The 13,530-nt window shown below is 51.4% G+C and overlaps 4 protein-coding genes across 4 annotated transcripts; 1 reads left to right on the top strand and 3 right to left on the bottom strand.

Moving 5' to 3' along the window:
* Positions 1–933: 933 nt before the first annotated feature.
* K441DRAFT_681711 (uncharacterized protein) lies at positions 934–2,547 on the bottom strand (the record flags this gene model as incomplete). The annotated part of the gene is made up of 1 exon (XM_067651496.1): positions 934–2,547. The coding sequence occupies one exon, from the start codon at positions 2,545–2,547 to the stop codon at positions 934–936; it is 1,614 nt and encodes a 537-aa protein (XP_067498215.1).
* Positions 2,548–4,134: 1,587 nt separating this feature from the next.
* K441DRAFT_307741 (uncharacterized protein) lies at positions 4,135–4,980 on the bottom strand. The gene is made up of 2 exons (XM_067641083.1): positions 4,587–4,980; positions 4,135–4,498 (listed from the first exon to the last, which is right to left on the bottom strand). The coding sequence occupies exons 1-2, from the start codon at positions 4,620–4,622 to the stop codon at positions 4,187–4,189; spliced, it is 348 nt and encodes a 115-aa protein (XP_067498216.1). The 5' UTR covers positions 4,623–4,980; the 3' UTR covers positions 4,135–4,186.
* Positions 4,981–6,736: 1,756 nt separating this feature from the next.
* On the top strand, positions 6,737–10,583 carry K441DRAFT_700415 (RabGAP/TBC). Its single transcript, XM_067653248.1, has 5 exons — positions 6,737–7,070; positions 7,146–7,431; positions 7,619–8,973; positions 9,033–9,974; positions 10,048–10,583. The coding sequence occupies exons 1-5, from the start codon at positions 7,026–7,028 to the stop codon at positions 10,114–10,116; spliced, it is 2,697 nt and encodes an 898-aa protein (XP_067498217.1). The 5' UTR covers positions 6,737–7,025; the 3' UTR covers positions 10,117–10,583.
* Positions 10,584–11,490: 907 nt separating this feature from the next.
* Positions 11,491–12,332, bottom strand: K441DRAFT_487460 (uncharacterized protein; the record flags this gene model as incomplete). Its single annotated transcript, XM_067641951.1, has 2 exons — positions 11,491–11,952; positions 12,051–12,332. Coding segments are annotated over 2 exons (744 nt in total), but the record flags the coding sequence as incomplete, so codon positions are not given.
* Positions 12,333–13,530: the final 1,198 nt, after the last annotated feature.

A 13,530-nucleotide genomic window follows, 5' to 3' on the forward strand; every position in this document is an offset into this window, starting at 1 on the left:
AAGCCCCCAGCTCCTGACTGCGGGAAAGACGACCTGGCCTCTAACTCTGTCAGTTGAGTCGGGAGCTTGATTCCATCATGGCTGAAGACCTTCGGAGTTCGAGTTCATAAATGGCTATGACATGACGAGAGTAACCCAACGAGAGCGATAGAATGTAGATCTGTATACCACACTCACGATCAGAAACACCGGGTGGTGATAATAGTACTTGCACTTTATNCATGTCGCAGTCGCAGCACGCCAAGACAGCTGTGCCGCTCAAGCCTCCATATTTTTGGAGGTTATGTCTCATCAGACTCATAGCCACGATCCGTTTTCTCTTCCTCACTCCTTCAACTGCAGCCGGAACCTGATATAGTATCGTTAAGGGTAACTGCTTGGATGGGGTTTATGCATCCTGAGGATTGGCTTCGTGGATATTGGATCCATCGGGCACGAATCCACCCCAGATCGAGATCAAAGCTGCAGACATCCCGAAGACTATGTATCTTGAAAGATCCAGCTGATGGTCGCTGGGGCTCTTGTCAAGTCTCAAGATGATTGATAGGTTGCGCCTTTGGCACTGCCGAGAGTCTGAGCGGCTTCTGACCTCTTCACACTGCTGAAAGCTTGCATCGGACCTCGAGTTCTGAGTATGAGTCCAGATTTATATTCCACCCACACCCTTTTGAACGTGGACTCGGCAATCATATAGTATCTTGTCAAAACTATGGGTAGCTAGTGACACTGCCGGAGGTACTTTTGGCGACTTATAGAAGGTCCTAATGCTCTTGAAAGGCTGGCTTCGTCTCACAATAAAGGCCCTTTCCATCCAGATCGCAACGCCAGATCCTGAAAACTTGGAGCCTCATAACCCTCAACCAATTGCCCTCGGCGGTGTCGTTTCTACCAGCGTCATCCCAGAGTTGTGATGAGGCATTGTAGGAACAAAGCCTAATAAAGTCCGTCACAACCATCATATATCGGAGTTGAAATTGGAGCCGCAAAATGGGGGCAGGGGAGAAGTCTCTTGAATACCAGTCCTGCGACTTGCCGTCCCATTCGACAACTCATCTCCATAGAATTGAGCAGTTCATCTGATAGACCTGTATAAAAAAGACCTTTTGTGAGCTCGACATGGTCAAGTTGTGGACCAGTAGTATGCTTTGGGGAAGCTAGCGGCCAGACTTGTCGGGTCGTCCATTTGACCCCTGCTGATGCTAAGGAACTATCCGGGGATTTGCCAAGCATCTGCAATATCAGAGAGTCTGTAATGGTCTTTGAGGATATGACCTTGTAGAGATGTACTTGGTCTCTCAGGTCACCGTGGAAGCCGTCGTCTGTGTCGTAGTGCTCTATCGCGAAAACGTCGGTCTCGTTGGAGATTGGTGACTGTGAGTTTGTGAATATCATGTCCGGTATCTTATCCGATGTTGTGAGGTTGAAAAAGCTCGGTGCAAGTTGAACGCCGCGATGAGTGGTGAAGTGTGTGACATGTCGTTCAACGAAGTCGGGAAGAGATTTGACTAAGGGTGGTGTAGGGAAATCAAATTCTATTCCGGCTCCCTGCAGGTGTGTTGCGATGACTATGATGTCGTATTCATGATCCTCTTTTGCCTCAGATTTTCCCACATGATCTGTGTCTGATACTGCGATAAGGTACTTTCCGTTGCTCAAACTGCTGATCTTAGAAACATGGGTGTTCAAGAAGGTTCGTGCTTCCGACAGACGGACCAGACGGGAGACAAGCTCCATGTTTCCTCTTGGAATGCTGCCGAGCCGATGCGTTGCAGCAGGATTCATTGCTATGAGAGCCGACAGTCCGTTGAGATCGGTGAGGTTGTGCGCAAATAAAGCTCGGGCGGTAGGTTCAACTATGTCGCGCATGACCTCCGCTGATACTCCGTTCTGAATCAGATATTCATTAGCAGGCATTTTGCTTTCTTCCTCCAGGTCGAGCTGCTGAATATCGTACGGGATGCTCCGAAGATCGCCAAAGAGAGGAAGCTTGGTACGCATGATGTTCTGTAGTCTCCGCGCTGAGAGTCCGTACTTCAAAATGTCTCGTCCATACTCCAGGACAGTCCGCGACTTGATATCCCGGGCTCGATCTCGGTGTCGAATGAAGGTTTGACCGTCCCAAACACCGGCTGTCGGCAGCCGAATCGAGTGCACTCCGTCGATGACTGCTTTTCGGAGTCCAACGTCATCGATCGCACTCTGCAAACACCAATCGTCGTCAGAGAATGTGCTTGCGCCGGTATCGACAAAGCCCCCGTAAGTGTTGGCCAAGTTGTTGACGAGAGTAGAGTTCACGCGGCCGCCAACTCCATGAGCTGCTTCATAGATGGTGAGGTCCACTGGCTGTCTGTAGGCAGAATCGGTATACAAAGTGTAGGCTAGCGATGCCGCAGCAATGCCCCCTCCGACAATTGCGATCTTTTTGGGCCCCTCCTCCAGGAATTGCGCTCCATTCTCGATGTGTTCGAGCAGATGCATAGGCCATTGAGGACCTTCCGCGGCCGTGACCGCAGCAGCGCAAAAAGAGAGCAGGAGGAGTAGGTTCATGATGATGATGTAGATCGGAAGACCGATAACACTCTTCTGGTGGACTTGAGGTGGTGAGTTTGCTCCAGATCTCAACGTATGCCCTCTGTGAGGTACTGTGCCGCTTCTCTGGCTGTGCCGCCTGCGCCTTGTTTTGTTGTATCAGGACAAACCGTATGACCCAACCCCCATTACCGGACCCATCGGGTCATTCGGTGGCTCACACAGGGCTGGTTGATCCACTGAAGGCTCAATATGAAACGTGAAGGCCGGTGGGCTGGACAGAACACAGGGGATGGACTAAAATGATATGGGAGCAGCAATTTGAGCACGGCCCCTCCAGGCATCCCGAAAAGTGGCACAGTCGAGGGCGCTTCGATAGGGTTTATAATGCCTCAAACCTCACAGAGGGTCGTCCTCCGGCAAGAACATTTGAAGACATTCAAGTAAGAAGGTTTGATCTGCCCGAGTTTTGGGGCATCGTGAACCTCGTTGAAGCACCCGGACGGTGTCAATTTAGTGTGCCACTTTGGTGCTGCCGATGCCATTCAGGATCCTAGCCTTCCCACACACCCACATCTCTCAACGACTGTATCGCATCCTTCGCCCACCCCTGGCAGCGTCAAAGTGGTTCTCCCGGAATGATACGCTTCGGCCCATAAAATTGCCTCGGCGGAGATGGCTATATCTCGACAGTCGCCTGGATTCTCTCATAAATAGCTTTGGTGACCGTCCCGATTGTCTCCTGACGAGTGCATTTGCTTTCTTCTGGAGGAGGTTTGGCACTCCTGTGCGCGAACTCCATTGCAACTTGATTGTTCGCCGAGACTTGGAACTGGCACCCAGTTCCAGTATCACTTACCTTCGTTTCGACTGTCAGGCTGTGGGAACTTCTGCTTTTCTAACTTTTTTTTCTCACACTGCGTATGAGACGAACTCGAACCAGTTCAATGATTTTACACTATTCAAAGGGCATAAACTCACATTACGCATAAAGGGACTTCTACTAGCGAGAGAGACTTGATCCGGAAATGTCGTACGATAAAAGGGTCTCAAACAACGACTCTTCCTGCATTATCTTGTACTTTACTCGGAGCCAAATTACCAACCACTGACTAGGAAAGATAGAAACGATTCGATTGGAACGAGCAGTGAAAGACTACCACAAAATCCAGATCTCAATCCCAATCCCCCTCTCAAACCGAGTCCGCGATCCTCCCCTCCTCTCCCTCCAACCAGCCCTACACACCCTCCGCAACAATACCAAAATACCCCTTCCTATGCATGCCTACGCTTCCCTCGTCCTGCTCTGCATGCGGCTCTAGCTCAACCCTCTGACTCCCCATCCCACTCCCTACTCCCAGTTTCCAAAACGCCTCGAACGTCTGCTGCAGCCTTGTCTGGCCCTGCGAACTACCCCCGCTCCCCCTCCCGTTCGGGCCCTCCTGCCGTCCTCTAATACTCGAACTCCTGCTCCCGTTGACAGTCATGCCGGACCCGCGCGACGGCACTTTCTCCAGCGCGGCGAAATCTTTTCCCGGTGTGGGTGGTGGGGACTCGACTGGGTCTGCGAACTCGAGAGGGACTTTGGAGCAGCGGAGGTTGGACTAGGAGCTGTTGCTGCTTTCTTTGCGGCTTATGGGTGGTGGTGAGGGGATTGTTAGTGTCGCTCTCCTACTACCTCTCGACTACCTCTTCTTGTACCGCTATCGCTCATACTCCTCGAGATGCCGCTCCCGCTCGTCGTACCAGTCCTATGTTTTGCATCCAAATCCGTAAGCTCCACCCCCGCATCCTTAAACTCCTCCCGCATGCGCGCAAAGCGCTCGTCATACCCGTCGCTGACGGTGGGCGCGCCGGTGGCCCAGTTGGCGGGGCAGAGGACGCCGTGGGCCATGACGGCTTGGAAGGCTTCGATGAGGCGGAGGGCTTCGAGGACAGAGCGGCCGATGGCGAGGATGTTGAGTGTGATCTATCCCATTCCATTCTCGTCAGTCCGCGGACTCAACTCCCACATCTCTTGTACGGAATAGATCAAGGGATAGGGGGTAAGAACCAACCTGCTGCACAACCCCCTCCGGGTCGGTAACAAACATCCCCCTCAAACACAGCCCCTCTCCTACACCAGGACCCCATAATCCCTACTCATCCTATGGCTCGGGTCCGCTAGCAGTGGCAGATCCACCCTCCCCAACCCGCCATACCGCGGCGGGATGCTCTGCTAGTGCCATGGACTGTGCTTTGTATCTACGGATACGAAGGCGATGCCGTAGTTGCGGTCGGTGAACTTGGATAAAGTGTTCTGGAAGGCGAGGACTTCGGTGGGACACACGAAGGAGAAGGCGGCCGGGATGAATATCAGGAGGAGCAGAAATCAGCACGTTCAGAGAAGTAGGACTTGAGCTTCGTGAGGTCATGAGTGCAGAGTTGAGGCATTCGTATGTCGTTTTCGGTGGTATACGAGTTTGAGGCTTTGTCTGCCCCTCGAGACTCAAGTGGAGGTGCACACCGTGTAACGTTGAAAACCATTGCTGCTTCCAGAGGACGGGTCGGAGATTGAGATGAACGAATGTTATCATCTTGCAGGCTCTACCAGGTCATCATTTGATTTTGCACTGCCTTTTAGCCTTTCCCGACGCCACCTGCAGACTCCCCCCTTATCCTCCCTCCGTGCTTTCGCTCGTACTTCGAAGCGCACGTCTGCCGCCAAACGGTCCATCGCTGACTAATAGCTCTCGTTCTTCCTGCCCCGAAGCGCCCACGGTCGACTGCACATAAAAGTGCTTCGCACAGCAGCGCGATCGGCCACCAAAGCCTGCTATCTCGTGGCATTGGGAAAGGGACAATGTAGATGGCCCTGATCCAGACGCGACTCCATCGAAGAAGGCGAGGAAATAAGGCAAGGAGTGAAGGAGTCCGTCGGCTTCACCTTCGTCTTGTTTCACCACTTCACCTACGGGCCGCTTCTTTACCTTTACCCATATCGTCGTAGTTGTCTTAGGACTATGGCCGTCTTAAGAGCATGCCGTCTTAACAACACGCCATCTTAAGAACGTGCCGTCTTAGGAATGTGACCGTCTTAAGAATGTGCCGTCTTAAGAACGTGCCGTCTTAAGAACGCGTCGTAGTAGGAACGTGACCGTCTGCAGAACGTGCCGTCTTAAGAATGTGCCGTCTTAGGAACATAACCGTCTGCAGAGCAGACGAAACTAGGTGACCCGTTATTAGGCCCCATTGCGCTTGCGATTGAATTCAGACTGACCTCACGTGGTGACTTAGTGGAGCCATAAACTGGGCCCTGGAACGGCATCACAAGAACGTGACTAGAAGTGGCCCGAAAACGGGCCCCACTCTAGCTCTGGCTACTAAGGTAACGTTCTCGTTCCGCTGGCGCTACTAACGTTATCCCTTCGACAACATTATACGTCACTAGGGATGTAAACTTAGTGTGGCGTAAGCTGAAGTCACGAGGAAGGCGCAGCCGAGTTGAATAAGCACCAGATGTGCTCATTAATCTTCAACCGGAACATGGACGCCATAAAAAAAAGCATCTTCAAACAACTGTGTAGCATGAGACATTGTGTGAGAAATGCAATGATGCATGTGCTTTAGCCGAAGAGAGAATTGTCAAGCAAAGTTTAGAAGACTCCACAAATGAGGCGGCATGGGATGTAGAGAAAGCAGCAGTAAGATAATTCCACTTGAGCTGTCCGATAAAAATATGTTTTATAGCGTCTAGAAGCAGCCCTGGGTATCAATGGGTAGATGTACATATTGTAGCGCTGCCCCTGCCGGCGCTTGTATCTCGATTGTTTAGTCTCGATGCACCTGCCTAAATTGGAATGCGGAAAAATCAATTTACGCCTATGTTTGTGGATAGACGTAGCTAGCGATGTAGGCTTGATAATATATGATGGGAGGAGAAGGGATGAAGAGTTGTGTCAAGTCGCGTGACAAGGGGTTAATAGGGATGGTTTTGGCGGGCATCAACTTCCCTGGATAGTTGTTTCAGGTTGGCCTTGAAACGGGGCCGCCTAGGCAAAAGGGTGCAAAGACTAGTGCAAGGAGGCCGCGTATATTGTAGAATGGACAGATTGTTCGAAGAAAAGGACTCCTCTCTCAGCAGCAACTCATCGTTGTGAGCTGACCAAGGCGGCCATCTTGCAAGTGAAACAGTGTTATCGCCATCGCAACCTATATTTATTTTGTACCCGCCACTAGCGTCGTGGCTTCCTGTACGCTGTGGCTGCTCTCTTTAGCTTCAAGCTTTCTCACAACAACATTTTATCTCAAATTTCGGCTCTCCACAACACCCATTGACGGCTTCCCCCTTACGACTTGCAATGAATGACGAACTGCTTTCCAAATAATTCACGCCAGCCGCAGACCAACCAAGCACCCACTGTGATTCGCCTACCATCTTTTCTCTCCTTGATCAAACCACTCCACCAAAGCAACTCCGCACGACATCTGGTCATTTGGCTACAACCACCCCTGTCATGGATACTCGGCCCTCGACCGGAAATAGTTCTGATCGAGAGGAAGTAGGCTCTTCTCTCATTTCTCCTCAACTCACTGGCAACCGCCCGAAAATCGCTAACTGGTATACTTACGGACAGGTGATCTTTGAAGATGCATCGGACATGACCCCTCGACCTCCCTCACACTCGGACCGCTCGATGTCAAGATATTCGACCAACCGTAGACCATCGTCATCTTCTACATCAACAGGGGATAGCATAACAGAACATCCATTATCCAAAATGCCGAACGGCGTCGTGGGAGAAGGATCGAATGGCCATGTTGAGGAGTATGGGGAGAATGCACCACTAGCAAAGTCACCACTCCTTACAGCGCATAGGATATCTGTAACATCAGATATGGATGATGCTAGTCTAGAAGAAGGTCCGTACTATGATCCCTTATCGCTGAAGATGCGGCGTTTAGCAAGGGTGTGCCACTCGGAGGCCGAATTGGACTACATTCTTTGCAACACAATATTCACATCTGGCATTTCGGCATGAGTGGTGCTAAAGGAAAAAATTCACAGTGCAGCAATGCACTGAAACTGAACTGTGCTGATGGGTTATAGGATCTGCCAGGGACGGCGTGCAATCATCACCGCCCGCACTACTACCGAAATTGCCTCCACGAGAACGCATTGGGCTTCGAGGTCTATCCGGGACCATGCCGCCAGTGAATTTCCCACCTCCTCCCTCCGCACCCGAAAGACAAACAATTCCTCCACCTCTGTCAAGAAAAATAACTAGCCCTTTCTCCTGGCTTTCGCGGAATACTACTGAGAAGAAAGTCGCGTCACCACCTCTGCCAGCTGTATCGCCAGGACACGACCGAAAAAATACCAATGCATCATTGGCAACAATTGGGAGCAATCCGGAGCTCATGCTGAGTAAAATTGAGGACGAAAGTGTTACCGATGGATCGAACAATAGGTCAAGCCAAAGCAGTCTCCGGGATAGGTTTAAATTTCTTCGTATGAGGGAAGAGGCTGGAATTACATCGCTGGAGGATGAGAATGGACAAAATGGTGCAGGTTCTGGCGGGGCTCTCGCTGGTCTTGTCGGCCGTTCAGCTAGTATGGGCCTAGGAATTGCTAGCCCTGAAAGTGCAGCAGAGGAAAAAGAAGACAAACCACCGAGTATAACTCGGGCTCCTTCCAGTCCCGGACTTACCACGATGAAGCAACCTACCATCAATCCGAACCTGGCCCCTGGAACAGCAGCTGGGATTGCTGCGGGCCCAGCTAGCGACTCCGCAGCGCCCGTTGACTGGGATTTGTGGCAATCAGTGGTGTACGAAGGACCGGCGGCGGTTGCACGAACAAGTCCCGAGGAGCTTAATCAGGCGATCGCCAGCGGGATCCCTCAGGCAATTCGTGGCGTCGTATGGCAGGTGCTGGCGCAAAGTAAGAATGAGGAGCTCGAGGGCGTTTATAGGGAATTGGTAGCGAGGGGCACGGATAAGGAGCGAGTCACGATCCAGCTTCCGCACATGTCTCGGGAGAACAGTGGCCATGCGACTGTCAACGGAAAAGAGAAAGACTCAATTGCCTCATCGTCGTCTTCAGTTCACTCGGACCATTCGACACCAGCTACTACTGCGACATCGGGCACCACAAATGCAGCAGCTGGGTCGCCTACCACTACTGGAGAGCAGGGACCGGAAGTTATGGTAAAGCTACAGGCAATCCTTGCGGCAGAGAAAAAGAGGAAAGCCAAAGTAGCCAAAGAAGAAGCTGCCGCGCTGCAGAAGTTGGAGAAGGCTATCAAACGTGATCTGGGTGCGCGGACAAGCTACTCAAAATATGTCATGTCAGCTGGACTGCAAGACGGCTTATTTGGCGTTTGTAAAGCGTACGCTTTGTTTGATGAGGCTGTTGGATATGCGCAGGGGATGAACTTCATTGCTATGCCGTTATTGTTTAATGTGGGTACAGACACGCCAGCTAAAGTAAGAAACACCAACATCGCTGACCTTTCCTGCAGATGCCGGAAGAAGAAGCATTTTGTCTTCTTGTACGACTCATGAACAAATACGGCCTTCGAGACATGTTTATTCACGATATGCCTGGGTTACATTTGCACCTGTACCAGTTTGAGCGCCTTCTTGAAGACTTCGAGCCGGCCCTATACTGTCATCTTCACCGCCGAGGCGTTAATCCTCAGCTTTATGCTACGCAGTGGTTTCTCACGCTCTTCGCCTACCGCTTCCCACTACAGCTTGTTCTACGTATTTATGATCTCATCCTTAGCGAAGGTCTTGAAGGCGCTATTCTAAAATTTGGCATCGTGCTCATGCAGAAGAACACGCAGACTCTCCTCGGTATGAAAGATATGGGGGCTCTAACTACCTTTCTCAAAGAACGCCTCTTCGACGTCTACATCGATAAAGCACCGTCTGCTTCCTCGCTGCTTGAAAGCGGCTTCTTTGGCTCTGCTGGTGGGATTGATAAAGAGGTCTACCGCGCCGATATGCTAGTTCAAGATGCATGCGCCGTTAAAGTCACGCCTGAGATGCTGAAGCAGTACACATACGAGTGGAGGGAGAAGCAACGACTTGAGAAAGAGCGCGAGACGGAAATCGAGTCGCTGAAGCAGATGGCGCAAGCGCTCAGCATCAAGGTACGCACGCTGGAAGAACGCGCTGAGAAGAGCGACACGGAGCACGTGCAAGTTGCGTCGGAGCTCGTGCGCACGAAAGTCGAGAACGAGACGCTACAGGATGAGAACGAGGTTTTGAAAACGAGAGTCCAGGAACTGCAGAAGATTGTCGAGACGCAGCCGGAGGAGGTCGAGCAGCGGCTGAAGACGGAGATGGAGACAGTTATGCAGCGGAATATTGTGGTGCATAACGAGAACAGAGCGCTTGAAGAGCAGTTGGCGGATATGGAGAAGGAGCTCGTGGAGACGAAGATGCAATGGGCTGAGGTGAGCAGAAATCTTTCGTCACCAACACAAAAATGTGATATTTGCAGACTGGGCTAACACTTGATTAACACAGATCAATTCCGACCACGAGATGCTGAAGCAGAAATGGAACAACATCACGCAGTTGATGAAAAGCCAGTAACCGCTCTCAGCACCTCCGCCAGCATTCTCAGGCCAAGGCCAAAACGACTCGGATTTCCCAGCCACCACAACCACCCCTTTATCTTCTCCGCGTCGATCGCACCCACCACTTCCTCCCCTTCTCCTTCCCTGTCCATAGTTCCCCTACCTCATCATTTTACAATTTGCGCAGGCGTTCCGGGCAACAGTGCCCCTTCACTTTCTGTCTTTGTTCTTTTTACTACAGGGGGTGGTGTTTTCCTCATTGGCAGGCGAAGGGGGAACCAAATGGTTTGCATAATGTATACCCCAAGGGTGGACATAACGTCCGTCCTCTGCTGGAGTGGTTTTGCAGTAGCTGCGACTTTTGTGGTGTGGCTGATTCGTGCATTGCATGTTGGGTTAGCGGGCAGTGGGTTTGGGTAGGCGTGGCGTGGAGTCGGGTTGATGTAGTTGTAGTGTAGTGAAACTATGAAGTTTGCTGCCCTGAATTTGCTTACCGTGATAATTGTGAAGGGTGAAGGGGGGAGAGTATCGTGTAGATGACCTAGCCTAGTAAATCAGGCATTTCTTCCATCCCCTTATACGTTTTTCTATGCACGAGCATGAACGTATATGGGGTGCTAACATTTTGCTAATTTATTAGAGTAATATACAGGCTAGAATGCTGAAGGATGTAACGCAACCCGTTACCCAATGGTTGAAAAGGAAGAATAGAACGGAAAATTTCTGTAAAGTTGTGTGCAGATCGTAATAAGACATATCAGGCATTTTCAGGTTTCTGCATCACTCTCATCCATGCATTTCCTAATTAAGGACAGAGAAGTAATCAAGAAAGAATATCAATTTCGTCTGAGCATCGGCACTTATGCTCCTGCATAGCAAGATCTCCGTCTGAAATTCTACTTCATTCCAGCCGCGAACTAGATGGCTCACAACAAAGCTATACTTCAACGACTACCCAACCTACCCCTCGATAGAGATATGTAGAGCCTTAGTACTATGTGCTTACTTAGGAAGTTCGGGCATAGTAAATATATTTTACTTTCTTATATGTCCTCTCTGGTGTTCTAATTACCTCTTTGCCGTTATGCTAATATGAGAAATGACCGTCCATAAACCGCTCATACTGTCGTGCGACCTCGTCATTTGCCCGTGCACACTGTCTCTGCGCAACCGCAGCATCCCGTAGAGCTTGTCTCAACCCTTCGCCGCTACCATCTCCAGCACTAAATTGCCCGGACTTGCTGCTTTTAAGTCGTCCGAGCTGCGCAGGATCCTCAACATCCGTGGCAAAAGCCGAGCTAGGACGCAAACTGTTGGAGACGCCCTCACTGCTCAAATCTGCCGCGTTTCCGTCGCCAGAAAATTTGCTGTGCAGATTATAACTCGCCTCCTCAAGGTCCTTCATGCCCATCATCCATCCAAACATAACTATAATGAAAAAGGTGGGAATGACAAACGAGATCAGAACACCTCTGTTGTCGTTCGCGCCGGTGCTCAGGTTTACCCCCGCCGTCATCCCCAGCCCCAAATACAAGCCCAAGCCGACCATGAACAGTGTGATCGCCATGCTGACAATCTCGAAGGGCGCATTCAGTATCATGTGCGCCACCACCGAGCTTTGCAAAGACGACTCCGCACGCGCGTTGGTGTAGCGGACGCCATTGCTAAGCCACGCCCGCGCCGTGCTGGATTCGGCCGCGGGGCCAAGCGTGCGCTGCTGCAGGCAGGCAAGGAAGACGGCCAGCAGGCTCGTGATGAGGCACATGATGAAGGAGCCGCGGCACGTGTAGTGGATGCGGTCGAGCTGGGGCAACTGCAGAGCCGTGATACCGGCTTGGGCTACCAGCGCACCCTAACCATCAAAAAACAATCGAATTAACACCGCTTTCTCCGCAATCCCTCTTTTTCTATTTCTTCCTAGGACGGCCCGCGGAGTTGGGACTAGCTTACGACGATCGCGATCATTCCGCACACGGAGAGTTGCGACTTCCTGAACGCGGCTATCTGCGTGTCGCTGCCGGTGTTTATCAACTCCTCCAGCGTCTCGAGGTCTTTGATATCCAGCAGCAACCACGGCCTCAATCTGTACGACTTGCCGAACCGAGTGGCGGCATAAGGACTGGAGCCTCTGAGCGTGGAAAACCCGCTCGATATGTAGCGAGCCACTAGGGGCGCGCGGCCGACGATGCGAGCGGGAGCTCCAATGGCGGAGAAGAGTTCGGCCATGCTTAAGTTTTAATTGCTGTAAGCGTTCTAAGATATCTCTTGGGGGTGAACGGAATATTTGGAGAGAATGAAACTGCACGAGGTTGGAATAGACCTCTGGAGAGTTGATGTAACTAGGCTCCTCGTGGGGGCCAAATTCCTTGAGGCGAGCTTCATGTTTCAGAGACGTTACAATGCAAGGCTGCCGTCCTTCGTTCACCATTTATAAATGAGGCTGATGATGTAATCATGCTATAATTGGACGGCGCTGGCGGACGCCCTCTGCGAGACAGGCCTCTCCATCTCGTACGTCTCGCGGGAGTCGTTGTCTGTGATGAATGCCTCGTGGCTCTCGTCAGTGCCTGCTTTGAACCTCGCGCGGAACGGCAGGCGTCCGACTTCTTTGAGGTCCTCTAACCCGGGTTCGTTTTTGCAGTTTTCCTCGGTGATATCCTTAACCCGCTGGCGTCTATGGAGTAAATTGGTCCGTGTAGAACGTTGATCTAATTGGCCAATTCTTATCGATAACGAATGGACGAATTTCAGCGGGTTAAGGGATAGTTCTGGGTGATGCATGCGGGAGCGCTGGTCTGCCAATGGGGATGTTGATGTCGGTTTCTTCATTGTCGATGAGACGGTGTAGCCAGATGACATAGGCGTCAGCTTACGCTTGCCGGAGATGTGGAATTCAAAGACGGTGGGCGAGCGGTAGCGGTATTTCACTGGAAGCCGCACGTCGTTTTTGCCATCTTTCTGGATGAGCCCCAGTAGTATCCGTCGCCTTCTTCGAGTTTGGTTGCTTGGGTACGCGGGATCTTGCCCGTGCTGCCGCTAGTTCGGAGGCGTAATTTTGCGCCGTGGGTGTAATTCAGCGCGAGCATCCCTTAACCCGTTAAAATTCGTCCAACGGTTACCAGCCAATTAAAGTATCTAGATTAGCGAAAGACACCCAATGAAATCTAGTCGTAAACTTAAGCGATCTTAGCGTAGGACTCTAACGGGTTAAGGGATACGCTCCGAGGTGAACTCAAACGTGCCGACATCCCAGCCGAGAAGGTTAGGGGAAGGCGAGTCTCAATATTACGGAAGGGGAGCGAGATACGGATGCGTCCAAAGCCGATGCCTCCATCCAACGGGTACTACATTGTGACTTGAGAAGATGTCCGAAAGCTTGAGTGGTACAACGCCGAGAATAGGGTCGTGCTCGCGATTACGTGAATCCCTG

This window comes from Cenococcum geophilum (genome assembly GCF_001692895.1).
Source record: "Cenococcum geophilum 1.58 unplaced genomic scaffold K441scaffold_65, whole genome shotgun sequence".
NCBI classification, from domain to species: Eukaryota; Fungi; Ascomycota; class Dothideomycetes; order Gloniales; family Gloniaceae; genus Cenococcum; species Cenococcum geophilum.

Coding starts and splice junctions, on each gene's coding strand:
- K441DRAFT_307741 (XM_067641083.1), bottom strand. CDS start 4,622: ATGTTTGTTACCGACCCGGAGGGGGTTGTGCAGCAG. Junction 4,499..4,586: donor CGGAGGGGGTTGTGCAGCAG/GTTGGTTCTTAC, acceptor GGAATGGGATAG/ATCACACTCAACATCCTCGC.
- K441DRAFT_700415 (XM_067653248.1), top strand. CDS start 7,026: ATGGATACTCGGCCCTCGACCGGAAATAGTTCTGATCGAGAGGAA. Junction 7,432..7,618: donor TGATGCTAGTCTAGAAGAAG/GTCCGTACTATG, acceptor GATGGGTTATAG/GATCTGCCAGGGACGGCGTG. Junction 8,974..9,032: donor CTATGCCGTTATTGTTTAAT/GTGGGTACAGAC, acceptor CCTTTCCTGCAG/ATGCCGGAAGAAGAAGCATT.